Source organism: Macaca fascicularis, chromosome 10 (genome assembly GCF_037993035.2).
Source record: "Macaca fascicularis isolate 582-1 chromosome 10, T2T-MFA8v1.1".
Taxonomy (NCBI): domain Eukaryota; kingdom Metazoa; phylum Chordata; class Mammalia; order Primates; family Cercopithecidae; genus Macaca; species Macaca fascicularis.
In genome coordinates, this window is record NC_088384.1 from 31444593 (window position 1) to 31466516 (window position 21924).

Sequence of the window (21924 nt, forward strand, 5' to 3'; positions counted from 1 at the left end):
GCTAAGAAAGAAACCTCTAGAAACTCAGCCACCCTCCTAAAAAACAGCCCAACAACAAATGTTCTGAGAAGGCAAAACAGCGATTCCTGTGGAGCAAAGCAAGACGCCCACTTCCTCCTCCCCATCAGGCCCACGGTGACATGATGGTGACAGGACTGATGAGCACACCAGGGTGGCAGAGAGGCGGCCAGCTTTTGATGATAAGCGTGACTATCTAGAAAACCCAAAAGACTCTTTTTTTTTTTTTTTGAGACGGAGTCTCGCTCTGTCGCCCAGGCTGGAGTGCAGTGGCGCGATCTCGGCTCACTGCAAGCTCCGCCTCCCGGGTTCACGCCATTCTCCTGCCTCAGCCTCCCGAGTAGCTGGGACTACAGGCGCCCACAACCGCGCCCGGCCCAAAAGACTTTTTTTTTTTTTTTGAGACGGAGTCTCGCTTTGTCGCCCAGGCTGGAGTTCAGTGGCCGGATCTCAGCTCACTGCAAGCTCCGCCTCCCGGGTTTACGCCATTCTCCTGCCTCAGCCTCCCGAGTAGCTGGGACTACAGGCGCCCACCACCTCGCCCGGCTAGTTTTTTGTATTTTTAGTAGAGACGGGGTTTCACCATATTAGCCAGGATGGTCTCGATCTCCTGACCTCGTGATCCGCCCGTCTCGGCCTCCCAAAGTGCTGGGATTACAGGCTTGAGCCACCGCGCCGGCCCGAAAAGACTCTTAAACCCTTTTTTAATTATAAGAGAATGTGATAAAGTGGCTAGATATAAAATGAACAGGAGTTTTTCTCTCCATGAGCAATGATCCCCAAAAGTTGGAAAAAAAGTCCATTTACAAAAGTATCACAAATTATAAAAAGTCCTTAAGAAGTTGCTGGCCGGGCGCGGTGGCTCAAGCCTGTAATCCCAGCACTTTGGGAGGCCGAGATGGGCGGATCACGAGGTCAGGAGATCGAGACCATCCTGGCTAACACAGTGAAACCCCGCGTCTCTACTAAAAAATACAAAAAACTAGCCGGGCGAGGTGGCAGGCGCCTGTAGTCCCAGCTACTCGGGAGGCTGAGGCAGGAGAATGGCGTAAACCCGGGAGGCGGAGCTTGCAGTGAGCCGAGATCCTGCCACTGCACTCCAGCCTGGGTGACGGAGCAAGACTCCGTCTCAAAAAAAAAAAAAAAAAAAAAAAAAAAAGAAGTTGCTTTATCCAGAAAGTCACCGGACCCACGTGAAGAAAATGATTGAAAGACTAAAACATAAAGTCAGGCCACTGTCTGGGGTGGCAGGTGGATGGAAAGGGCACCTCTGTTCTTCCACAATACAGGCATCTGGCCCCCACAGCCCTGCTGGCCCCCCATCCCCTGCCGCCTGCCACCAGCCTGCACACTGCTCCCCACATGCACCAGGGCCACGCATTCCCCAGACCTCCTGTGTCTCTCCAGGCGCCTCTCCCTGTCCAGCCCATGCCCTGCACAATCCCTCCCACACGCTACTCCAGCACGCTGACCTCCCCCAGCACTGCCTGGCCACAGGCACCCACACGAACGCCTGGTCCCTATCAAGAGGCTCTTCTGGACCTCCAGTAATTCATGACTTCTGGTCTCTCGAGGACAAACCGGGCGCGGGCAGCTCTCCCTGCTGACTCACTCTGGGGGGGCCCCCTTTTGAACACAGGTGCACATGCTTGGCCTAGGTGTGCCGTACACTGTCTGGGTTTGATTCAGAACCAGCACGCCCTTCAGGGAGGGCCAAGAGGGAGAACCTGCAGGGAGTGCTGGCTCACCTCCCAGGCCACCCCAGCCAGCCCGGCTGACTCACAATTGAGATTTGTTGCTGTTGGGCCCTGAGTTGGCCATGCTGAGGATGCCGCGGCCCGTGTGAGAGAGGTTGGGCCGGAACTCATCTTTGAAGGGCTTCCCCCAGTACGACTCCCCGCCTGGAAGAGAAAGGCCCACAGAAGCAGGAAAGCTTGGGCCCCAGCGGAGGCAGAACCAGAAACCTCAGAGTCCCGAGGGGCATCAGGGCCTTGCTGAGCCCAGCCTGGGGAAGGGGAACTTGATAGGGTGGCCCCCGGCCCCATGTCACCAACTCCTGGGTCCTTTGGAGCCCCCACGCCTCCACACAGGCAGGCTACTGCCCACTCACCCCAGCCCTGCCTGGGGCCTGCCCCAGGACAGGGATTAAAGAGTCAAGACCGCCATCATTATCACTCAAGCTATGGGAATACGGAGTGGCAGGGCCTGGACCCAAGCAGCTGTCAGGCTGACGGGCTTGGAGAGGCTGCAGGAGGGAGGGCTGGCCGTGGTCTGAGGCGGACCCCAGGGGCCCAGGGAAGAGACCACACACTCCTGCCTCCTCTACCATGCAGGCCTCACAGCCACCTGGAAATGAGAAAACTGAGGGCCAGGCCTGAGCGGGCACAGCACTGATGGCTGCCAGTCGTTCCACCCTGGTCTAACAGATTCCACATCTGAGCTCTGCACAGCCCCTGCCCAGCTACTCCCTCATGCCCCAAGGAGCAGCCAAGGTGCCCAGAGAGGGGCCCAGTACCAGTACCTACCCATGCCTGTGCCTGTGGGGTCACCCCCTTGGATCTGTGAAAACAAAAGCCAGTGAGCAAGTCACACTCTGAGAGCCGAGGCCCACTGCCTGCCTGACTGAAGGAGACCCCTCCTGCTAGATGGCTCCATACGGGGGCTGGGCTCTTGGTGATGATGAGGGGCCCTCCCAGCCACCTCCCTGTGTGAACCCAGTGCTGGATGGGCTGGGGCCTCAAGGGTCAGCCTATGGGTTCCCCAACAGAAGATCACCGACTGGACTCATCCTGGCCACCGTGGCATGGGCCAGGGCCCTGGAACGGGGCAGGGACAAGCCCACCCAGCCCCTGATGTCCCGCCAAGCTCATCTGTGTAGCCAGTGACTCGCATCACTCACCACAAAGTTCCGGATGGATCTGTGGAAGATGGTGCCATCGTAATAATGCTTCTTGCAAAGCCTGATGAAGTTTTCGCAGGTTTTTGGTGTCTGCAACATAGCCCCGATACTTGTATCAGGCAGAGAGTTGCCAAAGGCAGCTCACCACAGCCACAGGAGGACTTTTTTTATTTTTTTTGAGATGCAGTCTTGCTGTCGCCCAGGCTGGAGTGCCGTGGCACGATCTCGGCTCACTGCAACCTCCACCTCCTAGGTTCAAGACATTCTCCTGCCTCAGCCTCCCAAGTAGCCAGGACTACAGGCGTGCACCACCACACCTGGCTAATTTTTGTAGTTTTAGTAGAGACGGGGTTTCCCCATGTTGGCCAGGCTGGTCTTTAATATGTAGCCGAGTCAGCTGCCCGTCCACACTGGGCAAGGATAGACCCACAACAGCAACCAACAGGCCCCGTGCAGCCGCATGGCCGAGAGCAGAGCGCATGGGAGAAGTGTGGGCAGAGCAGCAGGTGCAGCCTGGCCCCTTCTCTGAAACACTGGCACCTGTGCGCAGGCCATGCCGCCAACACGGCCCCCTAGGAAGGACACAGGGCCCTGCTGCGGGTCCCGCCTAGTGACAGGCTGAATTTCCTACAACAAGCACATACCAGTGACAGCCCTATAGTTAAGACATGGCTGTCAAATGACCCCAGAAATGACCTTGGGACATGGGGAGGGGCCGGCCTTCACACCCACCAGGTCGCAGTGCAGCTCCAGGTTGAGGTCGCCCTTGTTGGTGTGCAGTCGCACGTAGCCCTTCTTCTTCACAAACTGGTAGCGGAGCACATCCTCGTCGATGGCAGCTACAACCAGAGGTCCCAGCTCGGCCCCTGCCCTTACCCTGGGGCAGCCCCACTGTGCCAGGCAGCACCGGCCTCAGACACACAGGCAGGGACTAGGCTCCAGCTCTGGGGAGAGCAGGGGAGCCGGAGGCTGAGGGTCTGCTCAGGCCATGCACCAGCCTCATGGGGCTGGCAGGTGTTCAGCAGCTAAGAGGGGGAGGACTAGGGGCTCAGGTGACAGTGGGAGCCCCTGACAGGCCAAGAAAGTGGGAGTTGGGGAGCACACCCACCCCCGGCCCCCCGGCCACTTTCAGGTCACATGGCAGGTGGCTACAGAGGCAAAGGTGGCTACCTGCTTCATGTGTCGTCTCCGGGACCATCGCAGTGGAGGTGAAGGAAGCGCTGACCTTCCCTGTGGAATAGTGGGCCTGCCAAGGAAACCAGGATGGCACCTCAGCAGTGCCATGGGAGGCAGGTGGGCAGGGACGTGTCACTTGCCTAGAAACCAACCACATACCACCCCTGCCCCCCAGGCCCTGCTTGGTGCCTCTCCTCCAGGAGGGCCTCCTGACCAGCAGGAGGAAGAAGCCAAGGCCAGGCCGAGCCAGGGGCCCCTGGCCTCAACTGGGTCCCGACTCTTACAATATCAGCTGAAACCCTGGAGATAAAATACCACACAGGACTGGCCACCTCAGGGTTAGGAGTATATGGCTGACTTCCCATTTATTTTTATTTTTATTTCTTTTATCAGACAAGGTCTTGATCTATACCCAGGCTGGAGCGTAGTGGTGCAATCCTGGTGCACTGTAGCCTCCAACTCCTGGGCTCAAGTGACCCCCCGACCTCAGCCTCCTGAGCAGCTGGGACAACAGGCGCCTGCCACCACACCTGGCTGATATTTTGTAGAGATAAGGTCTCACTATGTTGTCCAACCTAGTCTTGAACTCCTGGCCTCAAGCAATCCTCCTGCCTCAGCCTCCCAAAATGCTGGGATTACAGGTGTGAGCCACCACGCCTGGCCTCATTTCTTTTTTTTAAAGTTTCAAATTTTCTACACTAAACACATTACATATTTAATCAGGGGTCGGGGGAAAGCCCCAATAAATGTTATTTTTTATCATAGAGGAAGAAAAGGGGTTTCTCCCATCAGAAGAAAATACAAGCCAGGCACAGTGGCTCACACCTGTTAATCCAGCACTTTCGGAGGCCACGGCAGGAGGATCTCACTTGAAGCCAGGAATTCAAGACCAGCTTAGACAACACAGCAAGATCCTGTCTCAAAAAAAAAAAATATATACCAAAGTGCTAAGGGCAGCGTGTCAGCGTGTCAGAGGGGTGACCATGGACAACAAACTTGCTTTTTAAATTTTTCCAGAATTTGAATAATTCCTTAAGGAGAACTTCAGCGATACCTGCCCATGTCTCTGCACTCCCCCTAGCTCCAGATCCCCACACTCTGCCTGAACAGGAGGAAGAAGCAAACACAGCAGCCCCAGACAGGCAGCTCTGTGCGGTCCCAGGCACGCCATCCACCTCAGCACCGCAGCAGACTCTGAAACGCCCCAACTCTCCCTGGCATGGCTTTGCGCCCCAGTGCACATTGGGCCCTGCCCTCCCAGCCACCACAGAACCACACGTGCCCACTCCACGTGCCTGCCCTGGCCACTGAGCTCAGGCTGGGACCACAGCATAAGGCAGACCTTCTGCGGAGGGGTCTCCTCCCCTGCGTGCCCCCACACACCCCTTGGTTCTTCAACGACCAGTGTGGACGTCAGCCCCTCCCCTTCCGCCTTCTCAGATTCTGTCTACCTCAGGGCAGCCCCAGGGCTGTGTGCTCAGAGCAATCAGGGGCACCACAGCTCTGGAGGATCCTGGCTGCCTCCCTGCCGTGGAACCCCAGACCCCCATGAACCCCTTTCCCAGGACCACTCCAAGAGGCCATGAGATAGGCAGGGAGACGGGGCTCGGCCGAGTGCCCTCCACCACTCACAGCGTTCAGCTTGTCCACTTTCTTCTTCTCTGGGGCCTTCATGGTGGCTGCCAGAACCTCATCCCCTTTGAACTCCTTGTAGAGCTCCTGCAGGGTCTCTCGGGTCTCGGCATTTGTATTTTTCAGATAGTAAGACGGGTCCTGTTTGGCCTTCTCTTCATCTACAAAACATTAGCATGGCCCTGAGCAGCCGAGCCCCCAGTATCCTCGTGCTGGGGAAACAGATCTAGAATAGGCCAGGGCTGTCCAGCCATGGCATGGGCCCCGTGCCACTGCCAGCCACAGAATGCCACAGTGCCCAGCTACAGGCCTGAAGGTCTCCCCAGGCAGTTCACAAGGGTCTCAGGATGGACTTCATGTTGTAGTTTCCTGCATATTCTAATCTTTTTACTGTATACACTTTGCTTTTTTTTTTTTTTTTTTTTTTTTGAGACAGGGTCTAGCTCTGTCACCCCAGCTGGAAAGCAGTGCAAGATCTCAGCTCACTGTAGCCTCCACCTCCTGGGCTCAATCGATTCTCCTGCCTAAACCCCCCGAGTAGCTGGGGCTACAGGCGCGCGCCAATCACACCCAGCTAATTTTTCTATTTTTTGTGGAGACAGGGTGTCCCCATGTTGCCCAGGCTGGTCTTGAACTCTTCAGCTCAAGCAATCCACCTGCCTTAGCCTCCCAAAGTGCTGGGATTACAGGTGTAAGCCACTGCGCCCAGCCCCTTTGCTTCCGTAATTTTAAAGGTTTTTACTTGATAGAAGTGTGTGGGAGTCTTTTCGGATGTGAAATCCCCCATTCTTGCCAACTCAGGAGGGCGCCTGCTGCCTACTGGTCCTTGGACAGCAGTCCACTCTGTGGAGAGGGACGGGCATCCCCGTGCAGAGAGCACAGACACGGCCCAGCCCCAACCCTGGCCTCAGGCTCTCCTGACTCAAATCTCCCCTAGTCATGTGCTCAGCCTCCCTAAAACCCAGTTTATACAATGCTCACGAAGTGCCCAGGCCACTGCTCTGCAGCACAAGGCTGAGTGGCCTCTGAGCATGAGTCCTGCTGGCTCCTCCAAGGCTGCAGGACAGCCACCAGCGGCCAGGAAAACAGGAGGACCCCGTCACCCCACCACCTGCCCACTGACAGCACCGGCCAGTCTGCAGGGAGCAGGGGAACCTGAGCAGGTGTCCTGGCAGGGCGGCAAGTCCATCCCGCCCGTTGTTTCTGAGGCTGCAGCTGGCTCGGATTCTCTGAACACTGGTTCAGAAAATGCAGGGCCTGTCTAGGCTGGGACCCTCTGACCTCCAGGAAAGGGAGGATTTTACCCAGGGAGCACTGTCCCAATTTCACCCAAATGCCCCCTCGCCTAGCCCAGCCCCTAGTTGTACATACCTGGGTCTATTATCTTCACGTTATTCTTCACATGATAGAAGTTAGAAACATTGAACTTGTCCAAATTGGTGGGGTCCTGTGGCAAAAAGAGAATGCCCAGCAGAGTGAACCCAGCCTGCGGCCAAATGGCAGCCACATGCAGCAAAGGTCGGCCAGCTGTCAGAGGTGGGAAAGAGGCCAGGCCTACACTGAGGTGGGGGGAGTCAAGCAGGGCATGGCAGAGGAGGTGGTCTGCCCCAGGCAGGGCAGCAAGCAGGGGCAGGGACAGGGACACGGCCTCGCTAGCTGCTGGCCGAGCTGCGACCTTCCTCCAGGCACATGGTTAACGAGCATTCATCGCTGTTAGGGAGCTCTCGGACAGGAACGTGGGCAGCCACGGGCCAACCTCTGGTTAGAATGGGACAAGCCACAGAGGTGACTGACTCAGCAGGCCACGCTCCAGCCAGCACCTGCTTTTCTAAGTCAGTGTTTTTCGTTAATTCACTTGGAGTTCTCTGACACCTGCAGGGAGCCCTGTGCCAGACCCTGAGGCCCAGAGCTCACACCAGCTCCTGCCGTCGAGGCGCTGAAGCAGAGCCAGGCCTGCAGAGTGGCCATTCAGATGCCTTAGGAGGCTCTGAGGACAGATATGAGGGACCCTGACATGGGGGTGGGGGATCGGGGAGGAGATGTAAGAGCTAGACTGAGGCGGCGGCCCCGTAGAGGCCTGGGCTGGCTGCAGGGGCTGAAGGCAGCTGGGGCAGGCGGGCAGGCGACACTCACCTGGAGGGTGATAATGTCCTGCCGGGAGAAGGGCTCATCAGTCAGCAGGTCCCGGAAGTTCTTGGCTTTGATATTTAGCTGTTCCACTGCCTATAGCCAGGAGGAAGTGGTTTTACAATGCCTGCCCCAAGGCTTGGCACAGGGGACTGCAAGCAGGGAGGCCTGGAGCTGGCCCCGACCGTGGCATGATTTGAGAGGCATGAGGAATGAGAGAGACAGCAGTGTACACCCCACTGGCTGAAAGCAGAGGCTCCCACAAAGGCGGAGCTGGCTGGGCCTCAGACGATGAGCCAGTTCAGCCTCGCAGCAACCTTCCTGCAGGAAGCTCCTGTCTGCACACTGATCAGCAAAAAGGCTCAGCGAGCCACCCACCCACTCACCACAGCCTTCACCGAGCTCCTCCTGTGCACAGGCGCAGCGCCAGGCCCCCGTGGGCAGGGGCTGTGCACATGAGATGCCTGCACTCCTGGGGTACGTTCTAGCAGAGTCCTCGCTCCACTGAGGAGGACTGACCACGCCAGTTTGTGCAGGCTTCTGGCCAGAAGTGGCCCCCAAGGCCCCTGGAGCAGCACTGGCCACCTATACCCCACAAACGTCCAGGTGCAGGATTGAAAACGGCACAAAGGTCGGCTTTCCTGCCATGTGGGGCCTGCCCCACCTCACCCCTGAGAGGAGGACCCATGTGTGAACATGGCTGCCTCCTCTCTCCCTACACCCACTCCCAGCCAGAACTCCTCCAGGAGACAGCTCCCTCCCGTGGACAAGTGGCTCCATGCAGAGCCGGGGCCAGCACTCCCCTCTCAACCCTAAAGGCCTGTCCTCAGAACACGGGTGCCTTCCCAGCACGTGAGCTTTGCTGAAGACGCAGGAGGACCCCCTGGGGTTTAAGGGTCCCTGCTGGGCAGCCAGGACTGCCTGGATTCCGAAGGATGCACCTCCCCCAACCCTTTTTTTGACCTGCCTGAAAATGGGGAGGCTGCACTGCCAGAGCTTTGGCAGATGACCATGCCTGTGGCTGTGACTAAACCCCACAAGGACAGGCCGTGCCCATAGCACACAGCCCAGCCAGTGTATCCTGGCAACACACAGCAGAGATCTCCCCACCGCTGTCTCCAGGCCCCGGAGCGAGGACACACCTCATAGGCGTAGACGTTGCCGGTCGTCCTCACAGCCACGATGTGGGTGTTGTTGGTGAACACGGTAAACAGCACCGGGCAGTGGTACTTCCCTAGAGAGAAGGCACACACAGGAAGGTCAGTCACCTCTGCAGGCTGTGAACATCCCAATGAGGACCACGGGGGGCCAGGGCAGGGCAGAACTCAGCCAAAGTCAGCAATGGGAGGCGGTGGAACCCCATGTCAGCGGCCAGAGCAGGGAACCATGGGGACAGCTGCTCACCCCCTCAAACCCTTCCATACCATTAGGAAACTCCTATTCATCCTGCAAGACCCAACCCCTGCATCTTCCTCAGATCCTCCAGCCCACCCCTGGGTGAGCACCATGCTAGCCTCCTCCTCCTACTGAAGTTGGCCCTCAGCAGGAAACAACCCATGCTCCAGCCCTGACAGCTCTACCTCTCACCGACGTCCCCCGCCGGCCCCCGGTCAGCTCTTCCTTCACAACCGCCCATCCCCTTGCCCGTTTACTATCTTTTTTTTGTTTTGCTCTGTTTCTTTTTTTTTTTTTTTTTTTTTTGAGACGGAGTGGTGTGATTAGCCACCACACCCAGCTAATTTTTCTGTATTTTTAGTAGAGATGGGGTTTCACCGTGTTAGCCAGGATGGTCTCGATCTCCTGACCTCATGATCCACCCGCCTCAGTCTCCCAAAGTGCTGGGATTACAGGCGTGAGCCACTGTGCCCAGCCTTGTTTTGCTCTGTTTTGAGATGGAGTCTTGCTCTGTCACCCAGGCTGGAATGCAGTGGCTCGATCGTGGCTCACTGCAACCTCTGCCTCCTGGGTTCAAGCGATTCTCTTGCCTCAGCCTCCCGAGTAGCTGGGACTACAGGCGCACATGCGTCACCATGTACAGCTAATTTTTGTATTTTTAGTAGAGACAGGGTTTCACCATGTTGGCCAGACTGGTCTCGAACTCCTGACCTCAACCTCTCAAAAAGTGCTGGCATTACAGGCATGAGCCACTGTACCTGGCCTTGGTTACTGTCTCTCTGCCTGTGAGTCCCCACCCAGTGGCCAGGGGCCCTGTCAAAGAAGTGCCCACTTCTGGGGAAAAAAAGTGTGGTGGGGGGCTCAGAGACATCAACCACATGTATTTGTGGGGACTTTTTCTTAAACGAAATCCTGATTTGAGGCCAAGTTAGGGCCTCAAATTAGTTAGAGTCTCAAGTTAGAGGTGGCTCACACCTCTAGTCCCAGTGCTTTGGGAGGCCGAGGTGGGAGAACTGCTTGAGGTCAGGAGTTTGAGACCAGCCTGGGCGACAGGCCGAGACCCTGTCTTTTTTTTTTTCTTTTTTTGAGACAGCATCTAGCTCTATCACCCAGGCTGGAGTGCAGTGGCACAATCACAGCTCACTACAGTCTCAACCTCCCAAGCTCCAATAATCCTCCCACCTCAGCCTCCCAAGTAGTGGGGACTGCAGGTGCGCTCAACCACACTGGCTAATTTTTAGGTTTCATTTTGTAGAGACAAGGTTTCCTTATGTTGCCCAGGCTGGCCAGGATGGTCTTGATCTCTTGACCTCGTAATCCACCCACTTCGGCCTCCCAAACCGCTGGGATTACAGGCGTGAGCCACTGTGCCTGGCCCTATGACACTTTTGGCAGAATTAAAAGCAGGTGTCCAGGACGGGTGCGGTGGCTCACGCCTGTAATCCCAGCACTTTGGGAGGCCAAGGCGGGTAGATCATGAGGTCAGGCAATCAAGACCATCCTAGCTAACACAGTGAAACCCCATCTCTACTAAAAATACAAAAAATTAGCTGGGTGTGGTGGCGGGTACCTATAATCCCAGCTACTTGGGAGGCTGAGGCAGGAGAATGGCGTGAACTGGGAGGTGGAGCTTGCAGTGAGCTGAGATGGCGCCACTGCACTCCAGCCTGGGCGACAGAGCGAGACTCCGTCTCTAAATAAATAAATAAATAAAAGATAAATAAATAAATAAAAGCAGGTGTCCAGCTTGGTCAGAAAGCAATGACTGATTCTGTATGAAACCTGGTGAGAGCTGGGACCTTGGGTCAGGAGGCCAAGCCCAGAGGTGGCTGTGATAGTTTCACTCACCCTCACTGTTCTTGGCAAAGTTCAGCTTGATCAGGGACCTCCCGTCCAGCTTCTGGAAGAAGCACAGTTAACAATTAATGATAATGAATAAGTAACTGATGCACAGAGATGCTGGGGTCAGACAAAGATGGGCTGGAAAAGTTTCTGACTAGCCAATCCTGTGCAGCTCTGGACAAAAGGGAAGGCCTCGGCCGGGCGCGATGGCTCACGCCTGTAATTCCAGCACTTTGGGAGGCAGAGGCGGGTGGATCACAAGGTCAGGAGATCGAGACCATCCTGGCTAACACAGTGAAACCCCATCTCTACTAAAATACAAAAAAAAAAAAAAAAAATTAGCCAGTTGTGGTGACGGGCGCCTGTAGTCCCAGCTACTCGGGAGGCTGAGGCAGGAGAATGGCGTAAACCCAGGAGGCAGAGCTCACAGTGAGCTGAGATCGCAGCACTGCAAGACCCTGCAAGGACCTCACAGGGGCTGCAGGATGCTGTCGGGCAGTTGTGTTTATGTGGCATCCCCACCATGCTCTGAGAAGAGCCGTCACAGGTGACCCCGAGCAGAGGACCAGGCCACAGGGTGGTGTGTATTATACTTCTGCAGGGTTTGGACAGCTTTACGGTGAGCACCGATTACTTCTAAAATTAAAAAGTGAACATATGGCCGGGCGCGGTGGCTCAAGCCTGTAATCCCAGCACTTTGGGAGGCCAAGACGGGTGGATCACGAGGTCAGGAGATCGAGATCATCCTGGCTAACAAGGTGAAACCCCATCTCTACTAAAAATACAAAAAACTAGCCGGGCGCAGTGGCGGGCATCTGTAGTCCCAGCTACTCGGGAGGCTGAGGCAGGAGAATGGTGTAAACCCGGGAGGCGGAGCTTGCAGTGAGCTGAGATCCGGCCACTGCACTCCAGCCTGGGCGACAGAGTGAGACTCTGTCTCAAAAAAAAAAAAAAAAAAAAGTGAACATATTTCTTCAGCTAGAGTGGGGGGGACACACGGTTCCACCTTATTATTCTGTTATATGAATTTTTTTTTTTTTGAGACGGAGTCTCTGTCACCAAGCTGGAGCACAATCTCAGCTCACTGCAACCTCCGACTCCCTGGTTCAAGTGATTCTCCTGCCTCAGCCTCCCGAGTAGCTAGGACTACAGGCACACGCCACCACACCAGGCCTCATGATCTGCCTGCCTTGGCCTCCCAAAGTGCTCTGTCATATGAATATTTAAGAAAAACAAAACACTGAAAGTGGGGAGAAAGTAAGAAATACACCCTAATGCTAAGAATGGTTGTGCTGGGAAGGTGGAACTCTCTATTTTTCTGTTTCTGGATGTTTTTTCTTTTTTCTTATTTCCCCCATCCCAGGTGGCGGGTAATGTTCTCGGTTTCCGTGGTGTGTCTGCAGTGCAGCTCTTCCACAGGAAACTCTCCCATAAAACAAAGTCTGCACAACCAGAGGCAGGAACTGCTGGGGGCGGGGCTCTGGGGAGACCCTGGAAGGGAGGCAGAGCTATGTGCCGCTGGGGAGCACCTCACTCAGGGTCACAACCCAGCAGCTGATGCCACCTGGTGTGGGCTGGGACCAGCTATGCCCACCCAGGCGCAGGGGAGATGTAGGGGGAGGCTCCTGGGGCTGGGCTGTAAGCTAGCAGCAGGTCCTTGTGCTGCCCTCCCCGCCCTCCGTGGGCCCTGTCTGCTGCTGGCCAGCCCAACTGACCACATCTGCTCCTCCAACCACCTCTGTTCCTTCCTTTGTCATTCAACTACCCCCACCTCCCCACATCACTACAGGTGTGGAGGAGACCACCGGTGGGCCAGCAGGGTCCCTATTCAGACACAAGACCTGAGCAGAGAGATTCCCTGACACAACAGGCTCCTCCTGAGGCTCCAAAAGTCACAAGGGCCAGCCAGCCCTTGGCCCAGGAACTCTCTTCGGAGGTTTGGCTAGCAAGGCTCTGCTGACACCCATAGGTCTGGCCAAGCAAGCCCACAGCAAGGTCCCTTCCAGAACAGGCCAAGGGAGAGGTGCAGGTACAGGATAAAGATGTGTGTGGTGCTCCTGCAGACTCACCCCAACAAAGAACAAAGAACAGCTTGCAACAAAGAAATGGCGGCACCTCCCTGATGTAAGCCCTAACAGTGTGGCTAACTGCCAGATCAGACTTTGTGGGTGCAGGGGCCAGCACAATCGACAAGTTTGGGAACCCCAAAGAGTACCTATGAAGCAAAACACCCGAAGTAGCAAAATGCACCCCAGCTGCAACCAAATGACAGCATCCACTGGGACAGCAGAGGCCACGAGGGCAGCCACAGACAGGAAAACCCCACCTACCCCCACCTCGCCACCAGGCTGCTCCCCGAGGCAGACACCCAGCCACACAGGGCACAGGCAGGCAGCAGGGACCCCTGCTGAGAAGAGCAACAGAAGATGACTTCCCAGGCTGGGGCACAGACCTTGGGGAAAGACCCTGGGATCCAACGTGGCTCCCAGCAGCAGACATCACAGAAACACAGTCTTTAAGTGACACAGACCAAGGAAGAAGAGTGCCCTCCCTAAGGAGGCAAGGCCACAAGCCCCCTACCCAAGCATCTGAAACAGAAAAGCCACAGGCTTTAGCGGCTGGTCCAAGAACACTCAAAACCAGTCCCCTGGCCAAGTTCCCCTTGTATTCGAGAGCAGGGAAGCCTTGGAGGAGCACCAACTCCATCTAGAAAGAGTCCCCAGAACCCTGCAGCCCACAGAATATCACAAGGGCCGGAAGAGCTGAGACAACACAGATGGGCTGCCAGCTTCTCCTGCTGGCCTGGTAGGAAGGGTCATATTGTCCAGGGAGCTCCCTTCCAGCGGCTCCAGCACAGGGAGCCCCCTTGAGTCCTGACCCTCCTTCTCGCTTGCAGTTTGAGCTCTTGCCCCAGGCCACAGGAAAGAAGTGGAGGAATACATGCAAGTGTCCAACAGGAAGGGAACGGTCACTGGTAAAACACACTAGATCTCCCTCAGAACTAGGCTGCATGATGTCCCCCCGAAACTGATGCTCACTGGGAACCTGTGAATGTGGCCTGCCTTGGATATAATCAAGGGTTTATATAAGGTCTTTGCAGATAGAATCAAGTTCAGATGAGGTCATACTGGATCACAGATATGGCCCGAGAAAAGACATGCACAGGCAGGAAGCGTTTCCAGAAAGGAATGGGTGTGGGCAGAGGAGGGGAAGACTGTCCCTCCTCACTGGGTCCCATGAACGGTTCTCTCCCATGTTCCCGTGTTCATGAAAACCACCAGAACAAAAGCAGAGGTGAGAGGACAGCGCTCACCAGCATCACTGAAACTCCTGCACAGCCACCTACCTCTCCATTGCTGGGGTTGGTCCCGTACCTCTTAAGCCACGGAACAATGTTCCTGAAGGTAAGAGAGAACAGAAAACATCACTGGGGTGCTTAGGCGCCACCTGGTAACAACACGGTGGTCTTGCAGGGCTGCTTCCAGGTTAGATGCCTGCAAAGGAGTCTTGCTTGACTTTAGGACAGGAAGAGCTCCTCACCTTGTCTCAGGAAGTTGGGGGTATTTGTGGATACACAGGTTTCAAAATATGTTCAGAGTTATTATTGCAGTTATATATGAACAACAAAAACTACAGGTGAAAATGAGTAAGTAAATGGTTTGGGGTTTTTTTCTTTGAGACAAGGTTTCGCCTCATCAGGCTGGAGCGCAGTGTTTCAATCATGGCTCACTGCAGCCTCTAACCCCTGGGCCTCAAGCAAGTCTCCCACCTCAGCCTTCCAAGTAGCTGGGACTACAGGTGCACACCACCACGGCTGGCTAATTCTTGTACTTTTTTGTAGACACAGGTACTCACCATGTTGCCCAGGCTGGTCTCAAACTCCTGGGTTCAAGAGATCCTCCTGCCTCAGCCTCCCAAAGTGCTGGGACTACAGACATAAGCCACCACTCCCTGTCATAAATGTTGATACATCTGTACAATTAAATACTAAGCTAGCATCAAAAACTATACTTTCAAGCCAGGCACAGTGGCGTGTGCCTGAAATCTCAGCTACTCAGGAGGCTGAGGTGGAAGGGTTGCTTCAGCACAGGAATTCAAGAGTGTTGGGATTACAGGCATCAGCCACCGCCTCTACTAAAAATTTTAAAAATTAGGCCAGGAGTGGTGCCTCACACCTGTAATCCCAGCACTCTGGGAGGCCAACGTGGGCGGATAACAAGGTCAAGAAATCGAGACCATCCTGGCCAACATGGTGAAATCCTGTCTCTACTAAAAATACAAAAATTATCCAGACGTGGTGGCACACACCTGTAGTCCCAGCTACTCAGGAGGCTGAGGCAGGAGAATCGCTTGAACCCGGGAGGCAGAGGTTGCAATGAGCCAAGACCGTGCCATCGCACTCCAGCCTGGCCTAGGTGACACAGTGAGACTCCGTCTTAAAAAAAAAAAAAAAAAGGGACTGAAACATGAAAAAAATTACAGAAGCATATGCTGGAACGCAAAACTGGGCATAATGCTTCCAAATACTGCACACAAAAGGTACATGCCATAATTATGGCTCTGCTTTCATAAAGTAAAAAATATGCAGTTCATTACCATTCTAAAACAGATCACTGTGTCCAATTAGAACACTAGGACCCCCACATGGAGGGGTGTGGGGTGGTCTACCCCATTCCAGGCAGTGACAGCAGCACCTGACAACTAGAGCTGCCTGCCTAGGGGTCACAGCAGCACTGCTGCCATGTTCCCAAGGCCCTAGCTGTTACTTCTGTGTCCCCAAGAGCCCTACCCAAGGGTCCCCTTCCTTAATGGGTGTTGAGAATCTCACATTTGTTAGATCGAAATTCAAGGAAAAACTCACAGCAAATCAAAGACGACGCCATCTGGAGTACAGACTGGGTAGACGAAGGGCTGCAGAGAGAGACTGAAAAAGGACGGAGTCATTACTGGTGAGTTGCCAGGTACCCTGGTCAGGATGTGGGCTGGCTGAGCCTGGCATGGTGACCTCCTGAGATGCTGTCCCAGGGAGCCCTCTCCGGGCAGCCTGGCCACTTCCCTCTCTCACCAACCTTCTCCTCCAACTACAGTAGTGGTTGTGCCACCCCTGGTGAAGGACCAGAGCAGGATCCAACACCAAGGTAAGCTCCTTCCATCATGGCGAGGACTTCGCATCTTCTCCCAACGTGACTGAGGAGCCACATCTTCAAAGCACACTTTTACGCATAACCCCACATCCACAAGGGGCAGATTCACTATCAGAGCATCAGAGAACAATTCCAAGGGAAAGGTAAACTCACAAAACTCTTACCTGCAGTGGTCAAAAGGTAAACGACGAAAATTTGTTTGTGGGAGATCTGTTTAAAATGAAACAAAAAACAGAAATCTTACTCTGCAGTATTTCATCTATGTGTTTCAGTTACAGCGTATGAAAAAGTTCATGGCTGGGCGCGGTGGCTCATGCCTGTAATCCCAGCACTTTGGGAGGCCAAGATGGGCGGATCACGAGGTCAGGAGATCGAGACCATCCTGGCTAACACGGTGAAACCCCGTCTCTACTAAAAATACAAAAAAATAGCCGGGCATGGTGGCAGGCATCTGTAGTCCCAGCTACTCGGGAGGCTGAGGCAGGAGAATGGCATGAACCAGGGAGGCAGAGCTTGCAGTGAGCCGAGATTGCGCCACTGCACTCCAGCCTGGGTGACACAGCGATACTCTGTCTCAAAAAAAAAAAAAAGAAAAGAAAAAAAAAGAAAAAGTTTGTGCAAATTTTTAAGTACAGCAATTGCTGTGGATTAAAAACCTTTTAATAGGCCGGGCGCGGTGGCTCAAGCCTGTAATCCCAGCACTTTGGGAGGCCGAGACGGGTGGATCACGAGGTCAGGAGATCGAGACCATCCTGGATAACACGGTGAAACCCCATCTCTACTAAGAAATACAAAAAACTAGCCGGGCGAGGTGGCGGGCGCCTGTAGTCCCAGCTACTCGGGAGGCTGAGGCCGGAGAATGGCGTGAACCTGGGAGGCGGAGCTTGCAGTGAGCTGAGATCCGGCCACTACACTCCAGCCTGGGCGGCAGAGCGAGACTCCGTCTCAAAAAAAAAAAAAAAAAAAAAAAAACCTTTTAATAGATATAAACCAAAACACTCGGGGTACATCGAAAAAGAACTTACAGGGAAAAGTGCGTACTTTTTTAGTCCCATTAAAATTATGACAGTGCTCTTGTTATTGTAGTCTTGATAGTTTTGACAGCTGAAAATATTATCATTCTTTTTATTCCTTATAAACTTTTTTTTTTTTTTTTTGAGATGGAGTCTCGCTCTGTCGCCCAGGCTGGAGTGCAGTGGCCGGGTCTCCGCTCACTGCAAGCTCCGCCTCCCGGGTTTACGCCATTCTCCTGCCTCAGCCTCCCGAGTAGCTGGGACTACAGGTGTCCGCCACCTCGCCCAGCTAGTTTTTTTGTATTTTTTAGTAGAGACGGGGTTTCACCATGTTAGCCAGGATGGTCTCGATCTCGTGACCTTGTGATCCGCCCGTCTCGGCCTCCCAAAGTGCTGGGATTACAGGCTTAAGCCACCGCGCCCGGACTCCTTATAAACTTAATAGAGAAAAAACATTTAAATGTACATGTAATTTTGTATTTTATTTACTTATTTTTTACTTAGCTCCCAGCATCGGGGAATATTTTAATCTACATTTTACAAAAACCACCACTAAGAAGAAGCATGTTCTTCTTTCTTGAATATATTTCTCTTTCGTGAACTGTCCTCGGCCCATTTGTCTACCACAGTTTCCGTGTTCTTGTTGTCTATTTTTACAGCTCACTGTATCCTGAAGACACTGTTCCTTAATACCACTCCCCCAACGGGGAACAGAAAGACCGCAAGCCTTACCTGGCTTCTTGCCACCATAAAAGTGAGTATATTCAGCACAAGTAATGTACCTGAAGAAGAGAGGAAGATAATGCTATGACCACCACCTTTATACAGAGAACAAAGTCTTTGGAAGTAAGTAATCTTTGCTTATTCCGCATATGCTTATTAAACATCTATAAGCATGGGACGGGCATGGTGGTTAATGCCTGTAATCCCAACACTTTGGGAGCCCGAGGTAGGTGAATCACTAGAGGTCAGGAGTTTGGGACAAGCCTGTCCAACAAGGTGAAACCGCGTCTCTACTAAAATTACAAAAATTCGCTGGGCGTGATGGTGGGTGCTTGTAATCCCAGCTACTCAGGAGGCTGAGGCAGAGAATTGCTTGAACCTGGGAGGCAGACGTTGCAGTGAACCGAGATCGCACCACTATACTCCAGCCTGGGCGACAGAGTAAGACTTGTCTCAAAAAAAAAAAAAAAAAAAAAAAAAAAAAAAAAAAAAAACCAGCTGGGCGCGGTGGTTCACAACTGTAATCCCAGCACTTTGGGAGGCCGAGGCTGGTGGATCATGAGGTCAGGAGATCGTGACCATCCTGGATAACACGGTGAAACCCCATCTCTACTAAAAATACAAAAAATTAGCTGGGTGTGGCGGTGGGCACCTGTAGTCCCAGCTACTCGGGAGGCTGAGGCAGGAGAATGGCGTGAACCCGGGAGGCAGAGCTTGCACTGAGCCGAGATCGCACCACTGCACTCCAGTCTGGGCAACAGAACAAGACTCCATCTCAAAAAAAAAAAAAAAAAAATTGCTTATCTGAACGCCAGTGCTTGTTTAGCTGATAGAGAAATAAAAAAACCCTGTGGCAGTTAGGATATAGTTTATTCTTTAGGCGTAGGGGTGGGTAACTTAACCAGGGAAGTTGTCTGGCATGACTGTAGGTTCTATTTATAATTTGGTATCTTATTGCCACAAAGAGTCTGTTTCGTCAATCTTATTTCTATTTCTTTATTTTTATTAAAAATTAGCCACCATGCTCAGCTAATTTTTTTTTTTTTTTGTATTTTTAGTAGAGACGGGGTTTCACCATGTTAACCAGGATGGTCTCGATCTCCTGACCTCATGATCCACCACCTCAGCCTCCCAAAGTGCTGGGATTACAGGTGCGAGCCACCGCGCCGGGCCCCTTATGATCTCTATTTCAACGTTAATGCCAGTCAGTTGTTGTGTCTGGGCCACAAAAGGGAGGAAGATATAACAAGGTACAGCTGACCTCCATCGCATCATGGCCAGGAACTCAGTTTTAAGGTTTTCCTGGAGTTCTCTTAGGCACAAGGGTGTCTGCTCAGCCAGTAAGGGGATTTAGGATTTTATTTTTAGCTTACAGGGAGGAGCAGGCTCAGGAGCTGAAAATCAAGAGTTCTGTTTAAGGCATATTAAATTTGAGGGCACGGTGGCTCACGCCTGTAATCCCAGCACTTTGAGAGGCAGAGGCGGGTGGATCACCCGAGGTCAGGAGTTCGATACCAGCCTGGCCAACATGGTGAAACCTATCTCTACTAAAAATACAAAAATTAGCCGGGCATGGTGGCAGGTGCCTGTAATCTCAGCTACTGGGGAGGCGGAGGTGGGAGAATCGCTTGAATCTGGGAAGTAGAGGTTGCAGTGAGCCAAGATCGCACCATTGCACTCCAGCCTGGGCAACACAGCAAGACTCCATCTCAAAAAAAAAAAATTGAGATGTTTATCAGTCCTCCAGTGGAGATATCAAGTAAGCCACTAACTACACAAGACTGGGGAAAGCAGCTTATAGATGACTGGGAAATTATATCACTCACAGAGAATGTTTATGGAAAAGAAACCTATGAGATCTGAGAAAAGGGAGGAGGGTCCAGAAAGGAGGCTGGGAAAAGAGAGGCCGCTGAAGTCGATGGAAAACAAAGAGCACAGGAAATCTCAGATACCAAAGGAAGGCTTCAGAAGGAGGGAGTGGTTAACAGTGTGACATACTGTTGAGAACCCCAACAAAATGAGGACTGAGGCTGCCCTGGAGCGGTGGCTCGCCTATAATCCCAGTACTTTGGGAGGCCAAGGCGGGCGGATCACCTGAGATCGGAGTTCGAGACCAGCCTGACCAACATGGAGAAACCCCCTTCTCTACTAAAAATACAAAATTAGCCGGGCCTGGGGGCACATGCCTGTAATCCCAGCTATTCGGGAGGCTGAAGCAGGAGAATCCCTTGAACCTGGGAAGCGGGGGTTGCGAAAAGCCGAGATCGCACCACTGCACTCCCCAGCATGGGCAACAAGAGCGAAACTCCGTCTCAAAAAAAACACGAGGACTGAGGATTGAATACTAGAGTTAGCAACAAGAAGTCGCTGGCAACCTGACAAGGGGCAGTTCTGGGATCGAAATTCTGACTTGAGTGGTTTCAAGAGACTCAGAAAACAGCATGAAGCCACGGGTCTCTAACTTGTTCTGAAATCACGGCGGCAGCAGGAGGGGAACGCGGGGCACGGGGCATAGGCGGATTTTTTTGTTTTATTTTATTTATTATTTTTGAGACAGAGTCTGGCTCTGTCGCCCAGGCTGGAGTGCAGTGACACGATCTCGGCTCTCGGCAATCTCCGCCTCCCGGGTTCAAGCGATTCTCCTGCCTCAGCCTCCCGAGTAGCTAGGATTACAGGCGCCCGCCACCACGCCCCGCTAATTTTTGTGTTTTGGGTAGAGACGGGGTTTCATGATGGTGGCCAGGCTGGTCTTGAACTCCTGACCTCAGGTGATCCGCCCGCCTCAGCCTCCCAAAGTGCTGGGATTACAGGTGAGCCACCGCGCCCGGCCTGGTTTGCTTTAAATAGGAAGGCTCTGCAGCACGTGTGCAGGCTGACAGGCATGAACCAGAACACAGCCAGACGCGAAGTACGGAAGAGGGAGAGATTACAGGGGCAAAGCTCGCGAGCAGACGGGGCACGGTCCGGGCAGAACTAGAGTAAAGGAAGACCGGGCTGCGCTCGAGCCCGCAGCTGACGTCTTCGGAGCCGCGGCCCCCTGGGAGAGCGCGGCGGCCCGAGGGTCATTACCCTGACTGGAGAGACGGCGGCAGCTTCCGGGAGGAAGTGACTTTTGGGCTGGGCTCTGGGGACCAGCTGAGAGGGAAGGCGAGCGGCGAGCAGGGCGGGACAGGCGGTTTACTGAGGCAGAGCGGAGCGCCACTCCCGACTGCGGCTCAACTTACATCTTGTCCTTCTGGTGCTGTCGCTTCCCCATGGCGGCGCGGCGGCGGCGGCAACTACCTAGCACGAAAAAGCAACCGCTGACCACTCAGACCATGGAGCCACTGCCGAGTTTCGTGACCACTTCCGGGTTCCGCGGCTCGCCCCGGAAACAGGCGCTTGGCGGGCTGGGAATTGTGGTTCGCTAGCGCCAGGTGCGCATGCTCGGAAGGATCGCCTGCCCAGTATGGGGTCCTAGCTAGGTGTGTTGTGTCTCGCTGGCGCCTTCTCGGGGCAGAGCTCCCTCAGCCTCGAAGCCCCATCTTCTCGAAGGGTCTCTCCCGACCGCCTCGCCTACCCCCCTCAGCCACGGCTCAGGGCCATTCCCATACTGGGTTCTCAGGTCTTATTTTATTTTCGAGACAGGATCTCGCTCTGTCGCCCAGGTTGGAGTGCAGTGGCGCAATCACAGCTCACTACAGCCTCGACCTCCCAGGCTCAAGCGATTCTCCCACCTCAGCCTCCCGAGTAGCTACGGGCACGCGCCACCACACCCGGCTAATATGTTAATTTTTTGTAGAGACAAGCTCTTACTATTTTGCCCAGGCTGGTCTGGAGCTCTTGAGCTCAAGCAGTCCTCCCGCCTTGGCCTCCCAAAGTGCTGGGATTACAGGCCTGAGCCTCCGCGCCCGGCCAGCGCTCAGGTCTTTTTCAGTGTCCTCCTAGAGCTTCAAGTCTCATGAGCCTCCACCCC

General features: G+C 54.0%; 1 protein-coding gene across 5 annotated transcripts in view; it reads right to left on the bottom strand.

Annotated features, from left to right (window-relative positions):
- Positions 1–21319, bottom strand: part of PPIL2 (peptidylprolyl isomerase like 2) — a 29767-nt gene extending 8448 nt beyond the window's left edge. For 3 of the 5 annotated variants that reach the window (XR_012418968.1, XM_074004289.1, XM_074004288.1), the window contains exons 1-16: positions 21194–21319; positions 17979–18028; positions 16398–16443; positions 15951–16013; positions 14436–14487; positions 11096–11147; positions 8995–9086; positions 7859–7948; positions 7097–7172; positions 5726–5886; positions 4919–5007; positions 4088–4163; positions 3650–3756; positions 2918–3007; positions 2544–2577; positions 1802–1919 (exon numbers count right to left, since the gene is read on the bottom strand). Coding sequence is in view for 4 of the 5 variants with exons in the window: in XM_074004289.1 (XP_073860390.1) it covers positions 1802–1919; positions 2544–2577; positions 2918–3007; positions 3650–3756; positions 4088–4115 (377 nt within the window). In the remaining variant the exon portion in view is untranslated. The remainder of the gene's footprint in view (positions 1–1801; positions 1920–2543; positions 2578–2917; positions 3008–3649; positions 3757–4087; positions 4164–4918; positions 5008–5725; positions 5887–7096; positions 7173–7858; positions 7949–8994; positions 9087–11095; positions 11148–14435; positions 14488–15950; positions 16014–16397; positions 16444–17978; positions 18029–21193) is intronic. The other 2 variants (XM_045363916.3, XM_045363915.3) reach the window with 1 other exon arrangement.
- Positions 21320–21924: the final 605 nt, after the last annotated feature.